The 20,990-nt window shown below is 46.2% G+C and overlaps 1 protein-coding gene across 1 annotated transcript in view; it reads left to right on the plus strand.

Moving 5' to 3' along the window:
• Positions 1-18,835, plus strand: part of LOC108522050 (contactin-associated protein-like 4) — a 217,238-nt gene extending 198,403 nt beyond the window's left edge. Inside the window, exons 18-24 of the mRNA XM_017862149.1 lie at positions 688-927; positions 6,765-6,989; positions 8,472-8,605; positions 9,753-9,840; positions 16,360-16,572; positions 16,811-16,882; positions 17,792-18,835. Coding sequence (XP_017717638.1) covers positions 688-927; positions 6,765-6,989; positions 8,472-8,605; positions 9,753-9,840; positions 16,360-16,572; positions 16,811-16,882; positions 17,792-17,979 — 1,160 coding nt within the window. The 3' untranslated portion in view covers positions 17,980-18,835. The remainder of the gene's footprint in view (positions 1-687; positions 928-6,764; positions 6,990-8,471; positions 8,606-9,752; positions 9,841-16,359; positions 16,573-16,810; positions 16,883-17,791) is intronic.
• Positions 18,836-20,990: the final 2,155 nt, after the last annotated feature.

Genomic DNA, 20,990 nt, shown 5'->3' on the forward strand with positions numbered 1-20,990 from the left:
ACTGCTCCCCCCTCTCTGCTCCCCACCCCTCTGCTCCCCACCCCTCTGCTCCCCAGCTCCCTGCTCCCCAGCCCTCTTTCAGATGCTGAGTGCCGCTGGCCTCTCTGGCTCTCACCACCTCCCTCCTGTCCTGGGAACCCCTCCAGGCAGATGCCTGTGGCTTCCATCTTTATTCCCTCATCTCCCAGGGATCCTTGACATTTGCATCTCACGTGCAGCGTCTCCAGAACTATTGATTTTTTGTGTGGTTAGCTGCTTTTTACATTGTTTTTAGAGTGGGAGAGTAAACCTAGTCCTTGTCACTCTGTCTTTGTCAGACATCCACAGAAGCTTGTTTTCAATGATGTGAAAAAAATTCTCACACTTCAGCTAACCGTATCAATGTACACTACATCGTGTTACAATTATTGCAGTAATATTGGTGTTTTCTTAAATTTTGTCCTTCATTCTAATGAGACTACTTTAAGAATAATTCCTTGGTTAATTAAGATGGAATCGTTTAGAATAAAATGAACCAAACTCAACTTTTCTCAAGAAAGGAATAATGTTTCAGTGTTCCTGGAGATTCCCCAAATTTATGTTTCTCAAGTTATGTTTGTTCCTAAAGCCTTTGAAAGTCGCGACGCTTACATATCCCATGAAGCCCTCGGGTGAGGTCACTGGCTGTGCTCTGTGCCTCTGTTTCAGGTGGCACGGCTGCGAGGCAGAGAGGCTTCCTGGGCTGCATTCGGGCACTGCAGGTGAGCGGGAGGACCCTGGACCTGGAGGGAAGGGCCAAGGTCACGCCCGGCGTGGAGCCTGGGTGCCCTGGGCACTGCAGCACCTACGGACGCTTGTGTCTCCATGGGGGGCAGTGCCGCGAGAGGCACCAGGGCTTCTCCTGCGACTGCGAGCTGTCTGCATACACAGGACCCTTCTGCTCTAGTGGTGAGTGCCAGCGGGGACCGGGGCCGATAGCGGCGTGTGGGCCGTGTGGACATTTAAGATGTAATACACATTTTCTGTGTAGCTACTTCATAAAAGAATCTCAATGCCTACATTCCTGTGGTAAATCACTGTTTCACAGCCAATCTTTTTGTTAATTAGAAGGAAATGTGACTCTACTGTAAAATTCAGTATTGATCCCGTGGTCTTATTGAAATACTATCTGTGTATTTTATGTTTTCAGATCACGTGTTATTAAAAATCTGCCCCACATGGCCCCTGACTGTTTCAGACCTACTCAGATGACATTATTATTTAAGGTAATACCTTCCAGTGTCACAAGAAGAATGCTTTCCAAAAATATATTTGACGAGTATAATAAATACATTTTCCATTAAATATCAAAACAACTGTAACAGAATCACTTAAACATCTTGCTCTGGGATTTGTTGATAATCTTGTGACACAGTCAAAGTGATAGGATATTTTTCAGCCTCCCTCACCTAAGAAGTTACAAGCCATGCCTTGCCAAGATAGAAGGAGCCTGTTGTAAGATGTGCATGATTCTGGGAATGTTCTGATGCATTTCATGCACCCGTGGGCACGCACAGAAAACACCATGAAACAAACCCAGTGCTTTCACTCAGGAATCTCTGTGCAGCATCATTCACTGGGCTTTGGAGTATAAGCTTGGATGCCAAATTGGATCAGCTGTTGATTTTCAAAAGAATTAACTGCTTAGAAATAGTGAGAACACAATTATATGTTACACTTCAAGAAAACTCTGTGTTGACAAACCAAGTCATCTCTCACCATTTCAAGACACAGGAGAAATCCAGTTGTTCCAAAAAAAACCTCAGATGATGTCAGCACAGGGGCTGGTGGCACAAGCCTCCCCTGCAGAGCCAAGGGCAGCAGAGCAGGTACACATTGGGAAAGGCAGGTCATTAGAAGCAAAAGAACAGCAGAATGAACGAGCCCCCAAGTGTTAATGCCATCTCTGCCCAAATCATCGCCTGATCCCTAAGCTCCACAGCCTCAGGAAGACCTTCAAAGGCTGCCAGGACAGCAGGGGTCAGCAGAGGGCAATCCAGGGAGAAATAAGCTCAGGGCTGTATCCGGGCGTGTGAACCACCCACCGGGTCAGCAGCAGGGCAAAGATGCAGAGGCAGCAAGGGCAAGAAAGAAGGGCATTTGCAGCGAGGCTTCTGCAGTGTCCAGCTTTCAGTAATGCACACCAGACATGCAGACAATCAAGAAATTATACTCCACATACATGGGAAAAATGTGGTTACTGAGAACTGACTCTGAATGGCCCATTTTTCTCACTGTTTCAGCAAAGACGTTGAATAGATATTATATATTACTCCAAGAAAATGAAGTTCAGAGAAATAAAGAAAATACACCGTCAATGAATAAGCTGATATGGAACTCCAGCAGAGCAATGGAAACCATTTTAAAAACAGATGGAAATGTAGTAGCTGAAAGATACGATTACTGAAATTGAAGAACCAATTGTGTATTCCTGTGGGCTCAACAGAAGAAAGAATCGGTGAACTTGAAGACGGGGCAATAAGAATCCCCCAACTGAAGACTAGAAAGGAAAGATTCTGAGGGAAAATGAAGAGAGCCTTGGAGTCTTGTGTGACCACATCAATAATTAAATAATTTAATTCTAAACAATCCATGCGCCGAAGAGCTCATAAATGAAACTAGAAAATATTTAAATTCACCAATAAAAATACACTGCATCAAAATTTGACTACTAACAGCTACAGCAGTATTTAGAGGAAAATTTATGACTTCACATTATTCTATTACAAAAGTATGTACGTGTAAAATTCATAATATAAGTTTCTAATTTAGGAATTTAGAGAAAGAAAACCAAAATAAACCCAAAAAAATTAAAAGAGAAAAACAGATGGAGTAGACATAAATGAAATAGAATACAGACAAAGGAAGAGATCCTGTAATTTAAAGCTGGTTCATGGAGGAGATCAATAAAATTGATAAATTTCTACGAAGACACTCAGGAAAAAGAAAAAGGGAAAGAGGACACAAATTGCAAATGTCAGGAAAAAAGATAGAATGTCAAAGCAGAGGCTACAAACTCCAAAATAACCATGGAATATCATGGACAGCATCACGACAATAAATGTCACAACTTAGATTAAATGGGCACATTCCTTTAAAAGCACAAATTATAAAACTGACCCACAAAGAATGAATAACTTGTAACCACTGATAATTAAATTTCTAAGTGAAGACCTTCGCAGCATAAAAATCTCAGGTTCAGATAATTAACTATTAATTTCTAGAGAATATTTAAGAAAACAACAATATCCTTCTGACACAAGCTGTTTAAGCATAGAAAGGAGGAGAGGATATGCTCCAGCACCATTTCTAAGACAACTAAAGATCTGGTGCTAAAATCTCATAAAAACTCTACAAGAAACAAAACAAACAAAAAAACCATAGAAATATTCTCCGTGAATACCGACACAAAATGCTTCACAAAATATTAGCAAAGCAAATCAAATAATGTGAAAAAATAACACCCCAGTCAAGTGGTATTAATATCAGAAGTGCAATGCTGTATCAATTTTCAAAAATAAGGACAGTCATCATATTAACAGAATAAAAGCTATAAAGTAGATAATAATTTCAATATTAGTGGAAAGCACATTTGACAAAGCACAGTATGACAACTAGGAATATAAGGCAAGTTTTCTAACTACATCTAACATCCTTTTACTGAAATACTTACCGGTGAAAGAAAGAATGGTTTCCCCTAAAACGGAGAAGAAAGCAAAGATCTCTATTCCCACCACATCTTTTCAACATGCTGCAAGTCTTAGCCAGTGCAATAGGACAAGAAAAACAATAAAAAGCCACACATTGGAAAGAAAACATAAAATTCTCTTTAGTCATAGGACATATAATCATCTAAATAGAAAGTCATAAGGAATTTACAAAAACCTACCACAACTAAAAGTCATAGAAAACAATATACAAAAATTAATTGAATTTCTATTACTATTATAAACAATGGGACAATTTTCAAAATAAAATTCTATTTAAAATATGGTAAAAAGTATATTTACAGATAAATGGAACAAAATAAGTATAAGACCTCTACAGTGGAAACTGCTAAAATAAATGAACGTCTAAGCGAATGAGGAGTATAATGTGTGGATGAACCGGAAGACTCGATGTTATTACTGTATCATTTCTTCCCAAGCTGATCTATAAACTGAGTGTTCCAATCAAAATTTTAGCCTAATTGTCCAGCTAATTCTAATTTTAAATGGAAATGCATGGGATCATGATTTTGCAAGGCATTTTTTTAAAAAGAAGAGACAGAAAATACATACATGTATATACAGATATAGATATAGACATAGACACAGATATTCAATTGATTCTTCATAAAGTGTTAAGGGCATTCAAAGGGGAAAAGGGAAGTGTTTTAAGCTATGGTTCTGGAACAACAGGATAGCCAATTGGGAAAAATACACATAACGTGACCCTTAACCCATACCACATACAAATATTCACTTGAAATGGGTAGTAGACACAAATGTAAAAGCTAAATTTATAAAAACTCTACTAGAAAACCAAGGAGAGCATAATCGTCACCCTGAGGTAGGAAACTTTCTTAGAATACAAAAAAACCCGTGAATCATAACAAATTGAATGTTATCAAAGTTAATGACTTTCACTCATTAAAAAACTGCTATGATAGAACGATTAAAGTACTCACATAATGGGTATCTACTGAAAGACTTAGGTCCAGAATATATGAGTAACGTTTACAATCATAACTCCACCAGAGAAGAGCTCCAGATGCAAATGGGCACCGAGCAGTGCTCAGCGTCGTCATGAGGGAAATGCAGGTTAAACCCGTATTTAGATCGCACTGCACAAGCACTTGAATGGCTACAGTTGTGAAGACTGACGCTGCCAAGTATAGGAACTGATGCAGAGGAACTGGAATTCCAATGCACACTTGGTAGGACGGTAAATGTTAGTGACTTGGGAGAACTCCTGGGCAGTTTCTGAAACATCAATGATTCTGCTATCCGTGATTCTTAAGTGTTCATACAGCACAAGTGAAAATGTAGAGGTCCCTGAAGTTACACATAATGGCCTACGGCAGATTGATTCATCATCTCCAAACCTGGAAGCAACGTGAGCATTAGGAATATTGAAGGGGCGAGCGGATCTGTGTCTGGGCCAGTCAGGTCCTGCTCTTCCACAACACGGATCAGTGTAAAATCCTCACACTCAGTGAAAGACGTCAGGCAAAAAGAAACAGGGAGCTCCCAATGAGTGATTCCATTTACATGAAATCCAGAAAATGCCAATCAGTGTGGAGTCACAGAAAGCAAATCTGTGAGGCCTGGGCATGGGCTTCTGGAAGGAGTCACTGCCAAGAGCACAGAGGAGACACTTGGGGATGTTCTGAATATTGGTCGTGGCAGTAATTTCATGGGTGGATACACCTCCCAAATCTCTTCCTATTTTACCCTCTAAGTGGGTGTGTTTATTGTACTAATTATGTCACACTGAAGTCAACAAAAAGGTGTTTTGTCCCTTCCACATGAGCACAGATCTCACTTTTTAATGGTTCCATGTCTGCCTCTGTTCAGTGCAATCAGAATGTTTTCATTGTATTGTGGACATTGTATTGTGGACAATGAAGAAGTGACCGGGGTGACCTGGGGGTGGGTTTGGGGGAGGTCACTCAATGACCCTGCCCGCCAGGTAGGAACCTGCTGTAGCCAGAGAGATAAGAGCCGGTGCAGTGATGGAACCACCAGCGCCCTCCTGTCCCCACGTACACACACTGCATCTGGGGTCATGTCACTTAATGCCAAAACACCCTTTCGTGAACTGACGTAGAAACAGCTGCATGGCCCTCTGGTGCCTGGACGCGCAGATGACCACTTTCCTCTCCCAAATTCATGGTATTGCCCTCAGTTCACCATACATTTGAAGAGCTCGCCTGTGTGAAAGCCCAAAGGAGAAAGGAAGGAATTGAACCCCCAGAAACCGGTTTCAAGCCAATCCCATAACCTCTGTGACTCTCCCAGTAAGATATTAGTAAAATCATTGCATGACTTTGTCAATTTATAGGTTATGCCCTATATGTCTTAATGATCTGTCCTGCTCAGTTAGGCCTTCAAGATGCCACATCCCTATTACAGAAGAACTGCTCACTTTCCATGACCACACTCTTATAATTATTTCCCTAATTAGTTCCCTGGCCCTATATATTATTTCCCCAATACCGACAACAAAACTAACTCATACTAGCACCATAGATGCCTAAGAAATCGAGACTGTGTGAACTATTTTACCTGCCATTATCCTAATTTTAATTGTGAGTCATCAAGTAAGTCAGACTGAAATAACTGGACATTTGTTCCTGGGTCTTTGAAGGGCAAGGGGCCCTCTGAGCTCCTTCCTTTGTCACTCCTGGAGAAGACTGCCACTGCAAAGCAGAAGACTCACATGGAGGGAGATTTAAGGAAGGAGACTGAAGACCCAGCAGGTGATGGCTAGGAAGCCTGGCTTTCGCCTGAAACCAAACAGGAGCGCATTGAGCTTGAAATGGTAACATTGCCCAGAAGGATAAGCCTGTGTGATTTTAACACTGAGACTTAATAAGGACTGTCCTGAAGTCTGCAACGGTCAACTGTGATAGTCATTTCCGACATATATGAGCATTTGTTAGGCCAATTTCTACTCTTCTATTTATTCAAATGTTCTAAAAATAGGTATACTTGCAATGAGTCTTTAGTCTTTAACAACTTAAAATGTGCATATTATTTCAGAGATTTCTGCGTATTTTGGAACTGGCTCCTCGGTGACTTACGATTTTCAGGAATATCATTCCCCAAGCACGAATGCCAGCTCCCACGCTGCCTCGTTCCAGGGAGAGACGACGTTGACCCAAGAGACAATCGCATTCAGCTTCCGAACAGTGCAAGCCCCGAGCCTGCTGCTTTATGTGGACTCTTTCTACAAGGAGTACCTTTCCGTCATCCTCGCCAAAAACGGTGAGTGTCATTTTCGTGTCAGAAAAGTAAATTATTAGAACTGTAATATGACAACATGTTTAATGCCTCAAATTACAAATGAGGAAAAAATTGCGTGTTCTCCAAATGTCATTTTGCTTATATGTGTTTTATTTTGTGGGACTATACAAACATTGTTGCCACAGTGTCATTTCAGTAATTGTATAAGATCCTTCTGTAAAGTTTTTGATAAATTTGCATATCTCATGTAAAGAGAACTCTTATTATCCCTGGAAGGTCTTCATTAGAAGTATAAGGTGTCTGGTTATATGTGGAAAATATTTTCACCTTCTTCTAAGGAAAGAGGAGAAGAATTGAGGTGGCAGGAGCGTGGCAAGGCAGGTGTCCTGAGCAGCAGTGTCCTGCCCTGTCCAGGGTCCTGTGGTGGGCCCGGCCCCATCCGCTCGACAATGAAAGTACAAAATCACAAACGTCAACCAGCTCCTGTGTTTCCATGGTGGGAAATAAGGCCCAGCTTTAAGCATCTTAACTGGAATGTCAGGGTGCTGACTTAATATCTGGAGGAACTTACAAAAATGTCTGGCTAACAGAATTTTAGTACCTCCCCTGTGGCCGTCAGAACACAGGTCTGAGTCTCTTGAAGCAGGTCAAGCTGTCAGGAGCTGTGGATCCACAGAGACTTTGCCTCCTGGCAAAAACATATCACAGCACTCACATCCCCATGTCCCGGTTACCGATGTGGTTTTGGAACTGAAACCTACTGCATGTCAAACCAACATGCTGCCATTTCAAGCGCAGCCCCAGGGTTCTGGCATCCAAAGTATGTATGGCTGGAACCTCGAACGCAGTAGGAACATTTCATCCCCAGGCTGGAAGGAACCTGGAAAGTGGTCGCCTTCTTAACCAGTAAAGAGGCAACGAGAATGGAGTCTAGTCCAGCGTTTAATCCGTGGCCACCACCAGCTGGACTCATCACAGCCCCTCAGGAACTCAGCACCCTCACAGCAACGCATGTTTCAGGGCCAGCTGTGCACGTCTCTTATTCACCTTTCAGAATCTTGGATATGCGCATAAAGGAGACGGGAACAGACAAACAGAAAATGACAAGGTTTCACAAAGTTGCAACTTCAGCATTCCCTAATATCATGTTCTTTTGGCAGAAGTGGCGTGGGCTTTAGATTCCAGCCTGTGTGCAATTCGGGTGTTCACTTTTAGAAAATTAAGCATTGTAGGAAAGAGAGTTCTTGTTAATAGCAACTTTGCCTTGATCTTAAAATAGCGTGATGTGAGCAGCGGTGGCCCCCGGCAGCACCAGGAGGCAACGCCTTTCCGGGGGGAGCGAGGACTGGGAACACAGGGGCGCATCCCAGCGGAACCCTGAACAGACTCCATCTGCAACACATTCCTCTGGAGGCACATGAATAGTAACAACTTCTCTGGAGTGCGGAAAGGCAGCTTTAAAAATATCTCGTTGTTTTAAAAATGTTCTATTTTCCCCTTTAGGGAGTTTGCAGATCAGGTACAAGCTGGACACACATCAAGACCCTGATGTCGTTGACTTGAATTTCAAGAACATGGCAGATGGGAAACTTCACCACGTGAACATCAGCAGAGAAGAAGGGGTGGTCTTTGTCGAGGTAACGGCTCGTTCCTGGCATAAGCCCCGCTCGAGGCATCACCTAAGGCAGGATTTTCGTAATGAAGCCCAGGGCTGGTCCCTTTTCTGTTTTATTCTCAGGTGTCATGGGCAAAAAGTCAAAACCGTGTCTGGTATTTTTTATTTTTTAGCAATGGAAATCTGCCACTTGCAGTATAAAATTATGCCTACTCACGTGTCTCCTTATTTAATTTACTAACTAGGGAAATGCCTGTTTTCTCACGGTAAATTACTAGACGTTTTTGTTATTGTTGTTGTTGTTGTTTTGATCCATTTTGTTTTTCGAGATGGAGTCTTGCTCTGTCACCCAGGCTGGAGTGCAGTGGTGCGATCTCAGCTCACTGCAACCTCTGCCTCCTGGGTTCAAGTGATTCTCCTGTCTCAGCCTCCCTTGTAGCTGGGATTACAGGTATGTGCCACCATGCCCAGCTAATTTTCGTATTTTTAGTAGAGACGGGGTTTTGCTATGTTGGTCAGGCTGGTAGCGAACTCCCGACCTCGTGATCCACCCACCTCAGACTCCCCAAGTGCTGGGGTTACAGCCGTGAGCCACCGCGCATGGCTGGAAGGTTTTTTTGTGTGTGTGTTTTTTTAAAAATAATTCTCCAGTGGGAATCCATGGGTACAAATGTTATAATAATTTAAAGAGACAGCTTATATAGAAAATGATGATGATTCCATTTTTGTTCTAACAAAATAGAGTTGATTTGCTGCAGAGTGCACTGTCAGGATTTTGAAGGGAGTTTTGGCATATTTTCCGTCTACATGGAAAGCATCATTTGGCTTCATATTTCTGGCTTTATTTTGAGATTTGTAAAAGTTCTGGTCTTGAACCCAACACCCTGGGCTTTTGCATCTTTTTGTGGATTCTGTAGATTCCTAGTGGTTTGCATTGTATGGAAATAGCTAGGGCTGTGAGGAAAATGGGAGAGAAGGGGCTGCGGGGAAGGGCGTCTGCGAGATGAAAACTGTGGAGCCGGTGCCCACCAGGGTCCTGAGCTCCTGGGGCCAGTTCTGTCTCCACGGGGCACCACAGGCTTTTCATCGGTTTTGCTTTATTCTCTTCCTTCACTTCCTGCCTCATCCCTGGTGAATCAGAATGTCTGGTGTTTGTTTCTCCCGGGCAGGTGAACCAGAAAACTTGGAGACAAGTGAGTCTGTCATCGGGTACAGCATTCAAAGCCATCAAATCCCTGGTGCTGGGCAGGATTTTAGGTAAGTAGACACCCCCCCACCCCGGGTCACAGGGCTGGTCACCAATGCACGGGCTGGTCACCAATGCACGGGGCTGGCCACCAATGCATGGGCTGGTCACCAATGCACGGGCTGGCCACCAGTGCACAGGCCGGGCCCTCGTTTCATGTCAGTTACACCACTGGGGTCAGTCAAGGCAGAGATTGTACTTGTGTCTTCGTGCGCACACAGTCGTGAGGGGCTGCAGGAGAAATGCTTCCGAGGCGATGGGTGAGGAGCTCCACGCTTCTCTCTCTGGCAGCCAAGCACAAGGGGCTGCAGTGATTTTCTCACACACCAAAGAAAAACAGTGATCGAGGCATGCAGTTCACAGGTCACAGACCAAACAGTGCAGATTCAGAAACCCTGCCTGGATGACATTTCAGAGGAGAAATTTAGAAACCATGTGTTTGCTGCCCTGAAGTTCAGGCCAGTGGCGCAGGCCCCACTCGGCTTTGCTGGCAAGTGCAGGCATTTCTGAATGACCTGAGTCTCATCACACTGCCAGTGACGTGGGGCGTAGTGCAGAACAGGGAGGCGGGGCCATCGCGGGTCACATGCCACAGCTCCCTTCCCGTTTCCACGCCGCACAGTGAAAAGGCCGGCACATTGTCTTAAAGTTTGATTTTTTACAAAATTAATGAGCTGTAAACATCATGGATACTTATGTATCACTTTGCGGAGGATAGGTTTGAGGCTTGTTTCATACTTCTGGTCTCATGTTGGTACTAGTGTGATGCATTTTGTCTAAGACAATGATGTTTTAATCTTTTCAGTCATTTGTACCTATATTCTTATTCATTCATAGTCTTCCTCAGACATAAGCTGAAAATCCCGAGTGTATGAGGAGACACTTGGGCAGCCGACACAATCTCTGAAAAGCATGATAACGAGGTTTCCAACTCTATTAATGCCCGAATATTTTCAAACACCACGTGGGGCATTGAAGCGAGACATTCCTATTCTTCGGTTGGGGACAGTCATGACCTGCCACGCTCCACCAGGTTGCCTTGTTGGGAGAGGAAAAGTATGTGAAAGGCATTGCTTCTATGTTGCCTAATTGAATATTCAAAGTGGGTCTTGTGATGTCACACACACACACACACACACACACACACACACACAGCTCCGATGACTGCTACAGTGATTAGTTGCTTTCAGGAAAAACATGGAATAACAAAGTTGATTTAAAGTGTTGAATCTGCTTTGAGAACATGCTTTAGAGTTTGATTAAAACTCCGGCCCCTGATAATTTAGTAACAGATGCACGGATTGCACACTGAATCCTGTCCTGTGATTACAAGTTTTATTCTTAAGCCACACTTGGACACGCAGTGGCCCAACCCTCCCTTGAGAAAATGGCAACAGCAGCACAAACAAAACAGGGGGGTTGTATTCCATATTGACAGCTCAGCTAATTCGATTGATCAGCCAATACCTGCCAGTGTCCTGGGTGGTGAGGCCATGTCAGTGGACGAGCAGGCAAGGACCTTCGAGGAGCTCCTGTCCCAGGGGCAGGATCGTGTCCCACAGAAGTGAGCGTGGAGCACTGTCCCCAGGGCTGACCATGTGGTGTCGCGAGGGGGTGAGAGATGAGCTCCCCAAGCCTGGGCATGTGACCCAAGGCCTCAGGAGCAGGAGACCGACCAGCGGGGCTGGAGGGAGTGAGGCGGCCTGACACGGGATGCAGGTCACGCAGGCCTTACAGGCATTAAGACCACTATAGGGACACGGACTTTATTCCTGTTAAATGTGGGGCCATTGAAGGGCAAGGACTTTCATTGTCCTGGCCGCTGCAGTGGGATGGGAGCTGCGGAGTCCAGTCAGGGTCTGCTTAGTCATCCAGGCAAGGATGATGCCCTTGACCCATGCGTGCAGCAGAGTGAGAACCTGCCCACAACCTCCCGATGCAGTGGACACAGAGCTCAGGACCACCCCCGATGTGACAGACGCAGAGCCCAACCCCTGATGTGATGGACACGGAGCCCTGGACCCCCCGATGCGGTGCATATGGAGCCCAGGACCCCCCAGTGGGATGGACACAGAGCCCAGGGACCCCCGATGCGGTGGACACGGAGCCCAGGGCCCCCCGATGTGGTGCATATGGAGCCCAGGACCCCCCAGTGGGATGGATACGGAGCCCAGGGCCCTGCCCTCACCAGCAGCAGCCCGGCCACGGGCAGAGCCACCTCTGGGGGTCAGAACTGAGAGGCCTTTCAGTCACCGAGAGCTAAAGCAGGCGTGGAATGGGGCCAAGGTCTGGGTGGGTACACATCAGGGTATCCCAGGTGTGTACCTGGTGGGGGGATATTTATCACTTACAGTCCTTTGTGCAGTGAGAAGCAGGGCCCCGTTTACAACTCTGGCTATGTTGTTCCGTCTTATATGATTTTCATTTTATCCCTAATAATGGCATATATTTTATTCCATCTTTGAAACTATGGCACAGAAAATTTTTGAAAAGTCCTAAAAAATCAAAAGCCATAGAATTGTCCCAGCCTCCCCTGCTCCCTAGACACTCCAGCTATGGGGCCACTGGGATGCCTTAGATCCTGCAGTGGGGGCACCTCCAGGAGGAACGGGAGGGTGGCCTCCCCAGAAAGGAACCCAAGCCGGGCAGACATAGCCCAATTTTGTCCTCTGCCAAGCTCTTCCCTCCGCCCCACACCTGGGAGTCACAGGTGTGTCCCAGCTCTGCACCCACAGGCCAGGCTGCCTTTTCACTGAATAGAGGCTTTCTGGGAATTCAAGAAGAGACTGTCTTTCTCCAGGGAGTTGGCTAATCATTCATTGAGACACACATATTGATTAAGTGCTTCTCAGTTCAGTAAATGATGAATGGTGTGGCTTAAACATGAAAAAATCCCTGACCTCACAGACGCCACAGTCTGAGCAGTAAGACACACACACAGCTTCACAAAGGTCAGAAGCATTGCACCTTATTTAAACAGTTCACAGGAGGTTTTTTTTTTTTTTTTTNGGGTGGCCTCCCCAGAAAGGAACCCAAGCCGGGCAGACATAGCCCAATTTTGTCCTCTGCCAAGCTCTTCCCTCCGCCCCACACCTGGGAGTCACAGGTGTGTCCCAGCTCTGCACCCACAGGCCAGGCTGCCTTTTCACTGAATAGAGGCTTTCTGGGAATTCAAGAAGAGACTGTCTTTCTCCAGGGAGTTGGCTAATCATTCATTGAGACACACATATTGATTAAGTGCTTCTCAGTTCAGTAAATGATGAATGGTGTGGCTTAAACATGAAAAAATCCCTGACCTCACAGACGCCACAGTCTGAGCAGTAAGACACACACACAGCTTCACAAAGGTCAGAAGCATTGCACCTTATTTAAACAGTTCACAGGAGGTTTTTTTTTTTTTTTTGAGACGGAGTCTCGCTCTGTGGCCCAGGCTGGAGTGCAGTGGCCGGATCTCAGCTCACTGCAAGCTCCGCCTCCCAGGTTTACACCATTCTCCTGCCTCAGCCTCCCAAGTAGCTGGGACTACAGGCGCCCGCCACCTCGCCCGGCTAGTTTTTTTTTTTGTATTTTTTAGTAGAGACGGGGTTTCACCGTGTTAGCCAGGATGGTCTCAATCACCTGACCTCGTGATCCGCCCGTCTTGGCCTCCCAAAGTGCTGGGATTACAGGCTTGAGCCACTGCGCCCGGCCCACAGGAGGATTTCTTAAGAAATACAACTTAGATTCAAATTTCATGTCAAAGTGATGGATGAAACACCACTGTGAAGTAATGGGCAATATGTTATGTAACAGACAAAGAAAATGAACCACATCATATGAGTGTAACGAATGAATGAAAATGCAAGTATAAAATTAATTTTATATTTACCTGTATTCCCTCCAATTAAATGAGTAAAGAACATTAGACTGACTTTGAATGTATTGATATTTTTATGCAAGAGTTTTATATTCACTGGTGTATTCTTCAGATTTGAAAAGGTAAGCTTGAAGTTAAAGTTGAGCTGTAAATTTTATAGCTTGAGGCAATTGGATATCATGAAATTTTAAATAAAAATTCATTTACCATACAGCTAGGACATGGATTTTGACCAAGTTCTAACGACACTTCTCATGTTTTGATAGTTTTATTTTAAGATGTGTCCTGCCATAAGCCTAATAAACCTCCAAACCATTTTGTAAGCCCATAAAACTCCAGCCTTATGTCCCGGGTTAGAGGGGTGCATGAAGTGCCTCCTCACCTAAGCCTGCTGAGGTCTGCTGAGAAACGAGTCGGTCATTTTCAGGGATGTGTTCTACATGGAGGTTGGAGGCCGGCACGCCTTCCTGGGAGCCGTGGTTCGAGCTCCATTTCTTCCCTAGGCTGGCCCTTGCGAGCATCTCCCATGTGGATTTCACAGCCAGTGCCCCTGCCAAGGACCCCTGTCCTCCCTCCCAGAGCCTGCAGTGCAGGCTGGGCATGGTGGGGCTGTGGCTGCAGGTACATGAAGATGTGGCTTGTCCAGCTCCTCACACGGCACAGCTGATATGGTTTGGCTGTGTTGCCATCCAAATCTCATCTTGAATAGTAGCTCCCATGATCCCCATGTGTCGTGAGAGGGACCCAGTGGGAAGTAATTGAATCATGGGGGTGGGTTTTCTCATGCTGTTCTCATGATAGTGAATAAATCTCGTGAGATCTGATGGGTTTATAAAGGGCAGTTCCCCTGCACACTCTGTCTTACCTACCGCCATGTAAGACCTGCCTTTGCTCCTTCCTTGCCTTCTGCCATGATGGTGAGGCCTCCCCAGCCATGTGGAAATGTGAGTCCATTAGACCTCTCTCCTTTATAAATCATCCAGTCTCAGGTATGTCTTTATTAGCAGTGTGAGAACAGACTAGCCCAGGGTCATGGTCCGACTGAAACGCATGTTTGTGTCACCACTTGGGAGGGTCTCAGCCACTGGTGCCTGTTCTGGTTGTCTTCTCTCATTCTGTACGATGGCCACAGAGTGAGCCTCCTTTAAACCTAAACTCTTCCAGCATTAACTCTTTTCAGGAATACATGCCTCAAATAGGGATGCTCATAAAGCACCACACCCTGGTTGGGTCCTACAGCTTCTCCTGAGGCTGAAGAATTCTGTGCCATTAGGACTCTGTTAATTCTGTGAAGGAACAAACATGAGTTCTAATAAATGACAACTCTTCTGAAATGAGGGGAACTTCCAAGGTGAAGTGATAAATAGGGATGATGTTTGGAGGTGAGACCTTGAGGAGGTGATTAGGTTTCCTGATTGGCATTAGTGCCCTTTCAGGAAGACAGAGTTCTCCCTTCTTCCTCCTCTGTTCTTGGGCAGCTGAGGATACAAGAGGAAGGCTGCCGTCCACACTCCAGGAAGGGAGACCTTTCCAGACACCGAATCTGCCCACATCTAGTTCTCAGACTTCCAGCCTCCAGATCTGTAAGAAATGAATGTATGTTGTTTAAGTCACCTGGTCTGTGTGTTGTGACAGCACCCTGGCTGACTGAGACCCCAATGTGTACGGGGTACAGGGGATCCAGGAGTCCCAGGTGGCATTCATGGAAATGCCTGAGCACAGTTGATAAATGTGTAAACTCCACATAGAGGAAGCCATACGGATTGTCATGCAGAAACAAAACATTATGAAGAGAAAACATCAGGCTGACACGAGACATCTCCACAACAGTGGAGGGAATGTGAAGGAAGGTGGCGCAATGAGGACAGAAGGTGGCGTGATGATGATGGAAGGTGGCGTGATGATGAAGATGGTGTGATGACAAAGGAAGATGGCGTGATGCTCCTCAGGGCATCAAGTTTGGGTCCTCAGCCAACGACTGAAACCCCACCACACCCCAGAAGCAAATGTTGGAGAAATTGCTCTGATCACTTAAAGCCAGATTGGAGCAGAAATGAACAAAGGAAGATGAGGAGGGAGGACACGCATGAGGAGGGGACCTTTCAGTCCCTGTTGGTGCACACACTTACTTCTCTGTAGTTCAGCCTCAGTGGCTGAGGATACCCAGATACCTGGCTTGGAAATGGGTGTTGTGAGTAAACGCAGGTCTACCGTGTGCTCTGATCCGCACCCAGAAGGCTGAGGGACTGTTGGCTGAACGTCACTAATTCCAGTTAAATTATAAAATAGTTAAGGTTCAAAAACACAAACCATAATGTGAGTGTTAGTTCATGAACCAGGCCAATAAATATGTACTAATGTAATTTTTTAATGTGATGTAAATTTAACAGTATAGTCCATTATTTTTGTACACAGTATGATTTTATTTTTAGCATAATTATAAATCTAAAATTTAGAAATTTTTTCACAGATTGCTTTACTTCCTTGCTGTTGTTGGTATTCAGTTTATTTGGTGATTAACTGATAATTATTTTTTGGGAGAGGGTAAAGGCCGAAGCTATTGCTCTGGTGTTCAGCCGCTGTCCAGGCACCCTTGTTTTGTACCCAGGTACCCAAGGCCCACGCACAAGCCCCCACACACACGCGCCTGCTAACCTCTCCCTCTGTCCGGCAGAGCCCGGCGGCCACGTGGACGCGGAGACTGCACGGGCCGGCGCGCGGGGCTTCTCCGGCTGCCTCTCGGCGCTGCAGTTCCAGCGCGTGGCCCCGCTGAAGGCTGCGCTGCTTCCAGGGCGCTCCGGGCGCGCCTCGGTGCGGGGCCCCGTGGCCAGGTCGAGCTGTGGAGCTGGGGAGGACGCGGCGCGGGAACGCACGCACGCTCGAGCAGGTGGGCACCGCGGGCCCAGACAAGGAGCCCCGGGCGGGGGGCTCAGGTGAGAGGCCGGAGGCCCGGGGAGACGCCGGCCGCTCCTGAAACCTCAGCCTTCCGCTGTCTTGCCCAAATATTTTAAAATTGACGGATGATATCCAGTCTCACTGTGGCTGACAATTTTAAAGTTGAAACGACACAAATTCCAGTTTCCCGAGAATGTCTCACCATTGCCCACCCTGCTTTTCCCCTGCAGAATATCCTGGTCCGGTGGATGAGGGCAAACCCATAGCTGGCGAGAGGAGGGGAGACTCCGCAGTGATTGGAGGTGACTGTGACGCAAGATTGAGACCCACAGGCATTGGGTTTTGTTTGTTTATCTGTTTCTTTGTTGTGGGACGGAGTCTCACTCTGTCACCCAGGCTGGAGTGCAGTAGCGCGATCTTGGCTCACTGCAACCTCCGCCTCCTGGGTTCAAGCGATTCTCCTGCCTCAGCCTCTGGAATAACTGGGACTACAGGCAGGTGCCACCACGCCCAGCCAATTTTTATATTTTTAGTAGAGACAGGGTTTCACCATGTTGGCCAGGCTGGTCTCGAACTGCTGACCTCGTGATCCACCTGCCTCGGCCTCCCAAAGTGCTGGGATTACAGGTGTGGCATTGGTTTTAATCAGACAATTTCAAATAACTTAGATCCCATAAACTCCCAAAGTTCATATATTCCTACAGTAAACTTAGCAGCAGGAACCATTCGAGGATGTCCACGTCTGTGTGCAGACTGACTTACGTATGAACAGGTTCAATCACATATTGCTGTGACTCACTATGCCCTGCCCAGGTTATTGAAAAGCAGTCCTGAAGGCATGATGTGGTGCATCCTGTACTCTAAAAGCTATGTGAGTCTCTGCTTGTGAGTGTGCAGTGCATGAGACCTGGGAGACAAACGTGTGTTTTCTTCTGGAAGCTTCCAATTACTCTTATAAGACTCATAGAATAAATGCATAAAACAACGCTACACCCAGCAGATTGCTAGAACTGAAAAGTCAGCTAAATGTTAGGATTCTACCTAACCTAGAATCCCTGAAATTGTGATGTTTCCAGTTTACAATACAGCATAGGCTTGGTGAATGCACAGTGATTTTGCTTTGGCTCTGGGCAGTGCAGTCAGCCTTGTGCGCGCTGGGTACGGTGCCAGTGTGCACACCCTAACTCCGGGGTTCCCTTTTGCTGCCTCAGGTGTGATTGCCGTTGTGATGTTCTTCCTGCTCTGTCTGGCTGCCGTTGCCGTCCGCCTGTATCAGCAGAACTTGTACACACCCAAAGAGGCGCCACCAGAGAGCCACGGCACCAGCGAGGCAGTGCTCCGGCACGAGCTCAGCGTGCAGAATGCAGCACAGGGGACCCAGAAGGAGCACTTCGTCTGAGCGGGAACAAGGGGCAACACTTCATTGCAGTGACTCGGCGCCTCACCAGGGCTCTCCATGGCCAGAAATGACCTTTGCAAATGCAACAGGCTTCAAGGCAGTCAGGCTGCACAGATGCCCCCTCGGAGGGCCTGGGGCCTCGTCCCGAGAGATTGTCCTTTACCCTCCTTCATGCCCTTCACATCACCGTGAGTTAGGCAGCTTCATAATCTGGGTTGGTTTCCCATGCCCTGATGTGATTTTACATGGACGTTTAACCTGCTTAGCGACTGTGAGTTTTGGAGGAAACTTGCTTGAGTTCTGAGCTCTCTGTCACAGTAGGACCTGCAGCTTCACTTGGTCTACACACACAGGCTGCCTATAGTCATTGCTATTGGTTTCCACAGCACCAAGCTTCCTCTTGACTGTGTCTGTTGAATTTTTAGGTCTTCTTGCGAGCCACAGCCTAGGGGCCAAAAATCAACAGCCTGTCTGCCTTGCTGTCTGCTGGCCAACGCAAAGTGTTACTCCTCTGTTGAGATTTTTATTTTTCGGTTTGTTTGCATTGCTTTTGTTTAGTTTTTCCTATTCAGATGTTCATGATGAATATGGAAATGTCTGGTACTAACTGCCAGTCTTCAGCTGTGAAACTGAAAATCCACATGGAGCAACACTCTGGAGTTCACCGCGCACGCTCTCTGCTCTGTTTTCTTCTAACGTCACCGAGAGAGACGAGTACTGATCGTCTGTTCCGGCCTCTCAGCCATGCCCTGACTCATGCTGACTTCACAAAGGTTTCTGCTTTCTCTTTTTCAAACTAAGGTTGAAGAGCGGTAGAACCACAAATTCTTAATAATGAAATGTATTTTTATTTGCATCTGCAATACCTGAATGATACATAATAGTAAATTTATTTCCCTAAACTCTTGGGTGATTGTGTGGGTTTTCTTTGTAGCGATAAAACGCTCCTGTCTTTTGCTGCGTGTTCACTTGATGCTCCCTGGGGTTCTCATGACTTTCCTTGCTGTCCTGGCTCAGGACCGCAGGCAGCTCCACTCCCAAGTGTTTGAAGCGCCTCTGGCTGTGTCGTGCCTCCTTTTCAGAGGTTGGATCTGCTTCGGGCTCGGACCCCAGCGTGCGTTGCTGGCTGTCACAATGCCCTGCACGTGTTGGACTTTCAGCTGCAATCCTGTGCTTACCAGGAAAATCTCGAAATCCATGATTCTGGCCTCAGTTCCAGGATGTGGAGGTCCATTTCTCAGACTTTCCAAAACCAGGATGCAAGGTCTATGCCTTCTTAGTGTGCAAACCAGGAGAACAGCGGGTAGGAGGTTCACCCACTACCCTCTATCCTGCACTTAATTTCAAATCTCTGATCAATGAATCATCACACGGGGCCCCTGTTAAGGTCCCATAAAGCCAGCTCGGAAAAGACCTGTCCTCTGGGTACCCACCCTGTGTGTCCACCTCGAGGACAGGTGGGGAAGCCTGGCCTCCGTCCTCTGGCCATCACCCTGTGTGTCCATACTGGGGACAGGTGGGGAAGCCTGGCCTCCGTCCTCTGGCCACCACCCTGCCTGTCCACCTCGGGGAGAGGTGGGGAAGGCTGGTGAACTCTTTCAATTTTTCATGCCCTCATATGGGTTTTCCTTTAGAAATATGCAGAAGTTAAAAATTCCTGAGTAGGTAGTTATTGAAGTTGACGTTTTGTTATTTGTGTCTCAGAATCTCAGGTGACTTGGTCTTGTGACCATCTGGTTCATCGGTAAACTGTCCCTGGGGTAACGCAGTGTCTCTGTAGCTGGCAATTGGCACTGCCCCAAGTTAAAACAAGCAAGACAGAGGTTGAGAAGGCCCCAGGGAGCTTTTATGAAATCAGTTGGGGAAAGCTAGTTATTCATCTAACTGTGCCTACATTGAATTGAAGCATTCCCACAGACAATCTTCATTTTCCTTTCTTTGAAAAATATTGTGTTTCCTGTAATATTTTGTGAAAACTTGGTTTGAAGTGTTGCTTCTCCCCAAGTGTAGGGGCTGATGGACATTTGGAGCCCTCATGAGCAGTGCACACTGTCACTGGGTAAAGGCCATGGTCATGAAGGCCCACAGGTCTATGCTGCATTTGCGAGGCTGACTCACTCTACCCCCTCCGGGGCTGCACAGAGGACCCCCTCCTTCTTACCTTCCACGAGCTTCACAGGACCAGATAGCCTCCACAACAGAAGATGGGGATAAAGGAGACTCTCCTATGATGGCATGAAAAATTGAAAAAGTTTTACCATATAAAATGCTTTCAAATACATGTCAGCTGTTTTTGAGCAGAATTCAGGTACTGAGAACTTAAGCTCTCAGTGCCTGAAAATATAATTGTGACAGACAAACCAGTAGCAGCCAGAACCCCATCTTCCTCCCCAGGTGCAGAGAGGAGAATCCCCCAGGCAGGACCACAGAGGTCCCTGGATCCCCACTGCTTACCAGAGTAGAGCCAGAGTGCTCCTGTGTCCTGGGGGCTGCAGAGATGGGGCCCTGCTGAGACATGAGAGGTGCAGGGGTGGCTCCTTCCACCCCCTCCTCACCTGCCTCTTTAGCCTGAGTGGCTGGTGAGTGGGTCTTGGATAGTGAACACAGGTTGTCAGATAAAACTGTTTCAATGCCAGTGCTTATTCCAGGTCTGTACCTGGAGAAACACTGACACAGTGTCCTGGCACCTGACGTGCAATCACTGATCTAGAATGTGCATTTTCTTTTATATCAACTGTATCAGTACTGTCTTTGGGGTTTGTGAAGTACTGGCAAAAATTCCCTCCTTCATGAAAGCAATTAGAACACTAAAAAAAGTAATACAAATTAACTTTTTTCAGAATTCTGGAAAGTAAGCAAGGCCTGCAACAACGTGTGGAGTGTCTGTTTAAGAACGGAGTTTCAATCACAAAATCTTACCTAGATGAGACAAGATGACTTCCCTGTGAATTCTATCAAACATTTAAAGAAGAAATGGCTCTGATCCTTCACAGATTCTTTTAAAAAATAGA

The sequence above is a fragment of the Rhinopithecus bieti genome, unplaced genomic scaffold (assembly GCF_001698545.2).
Source record: "Rhinopithecus bieti isolate Rb0 unplaced genomic scaffold, ASM169854v2 scaffold_63361, whole genome shotgun sequence".
In the NCBI taxonomy this organism is placed as follows: domain Eukaryota; kingdom Metazoa; phylum Chordata; class Mammalia; order Primates; family Cercopithecidae; genus Rhinopithecus; species Rhinopithecus bieti.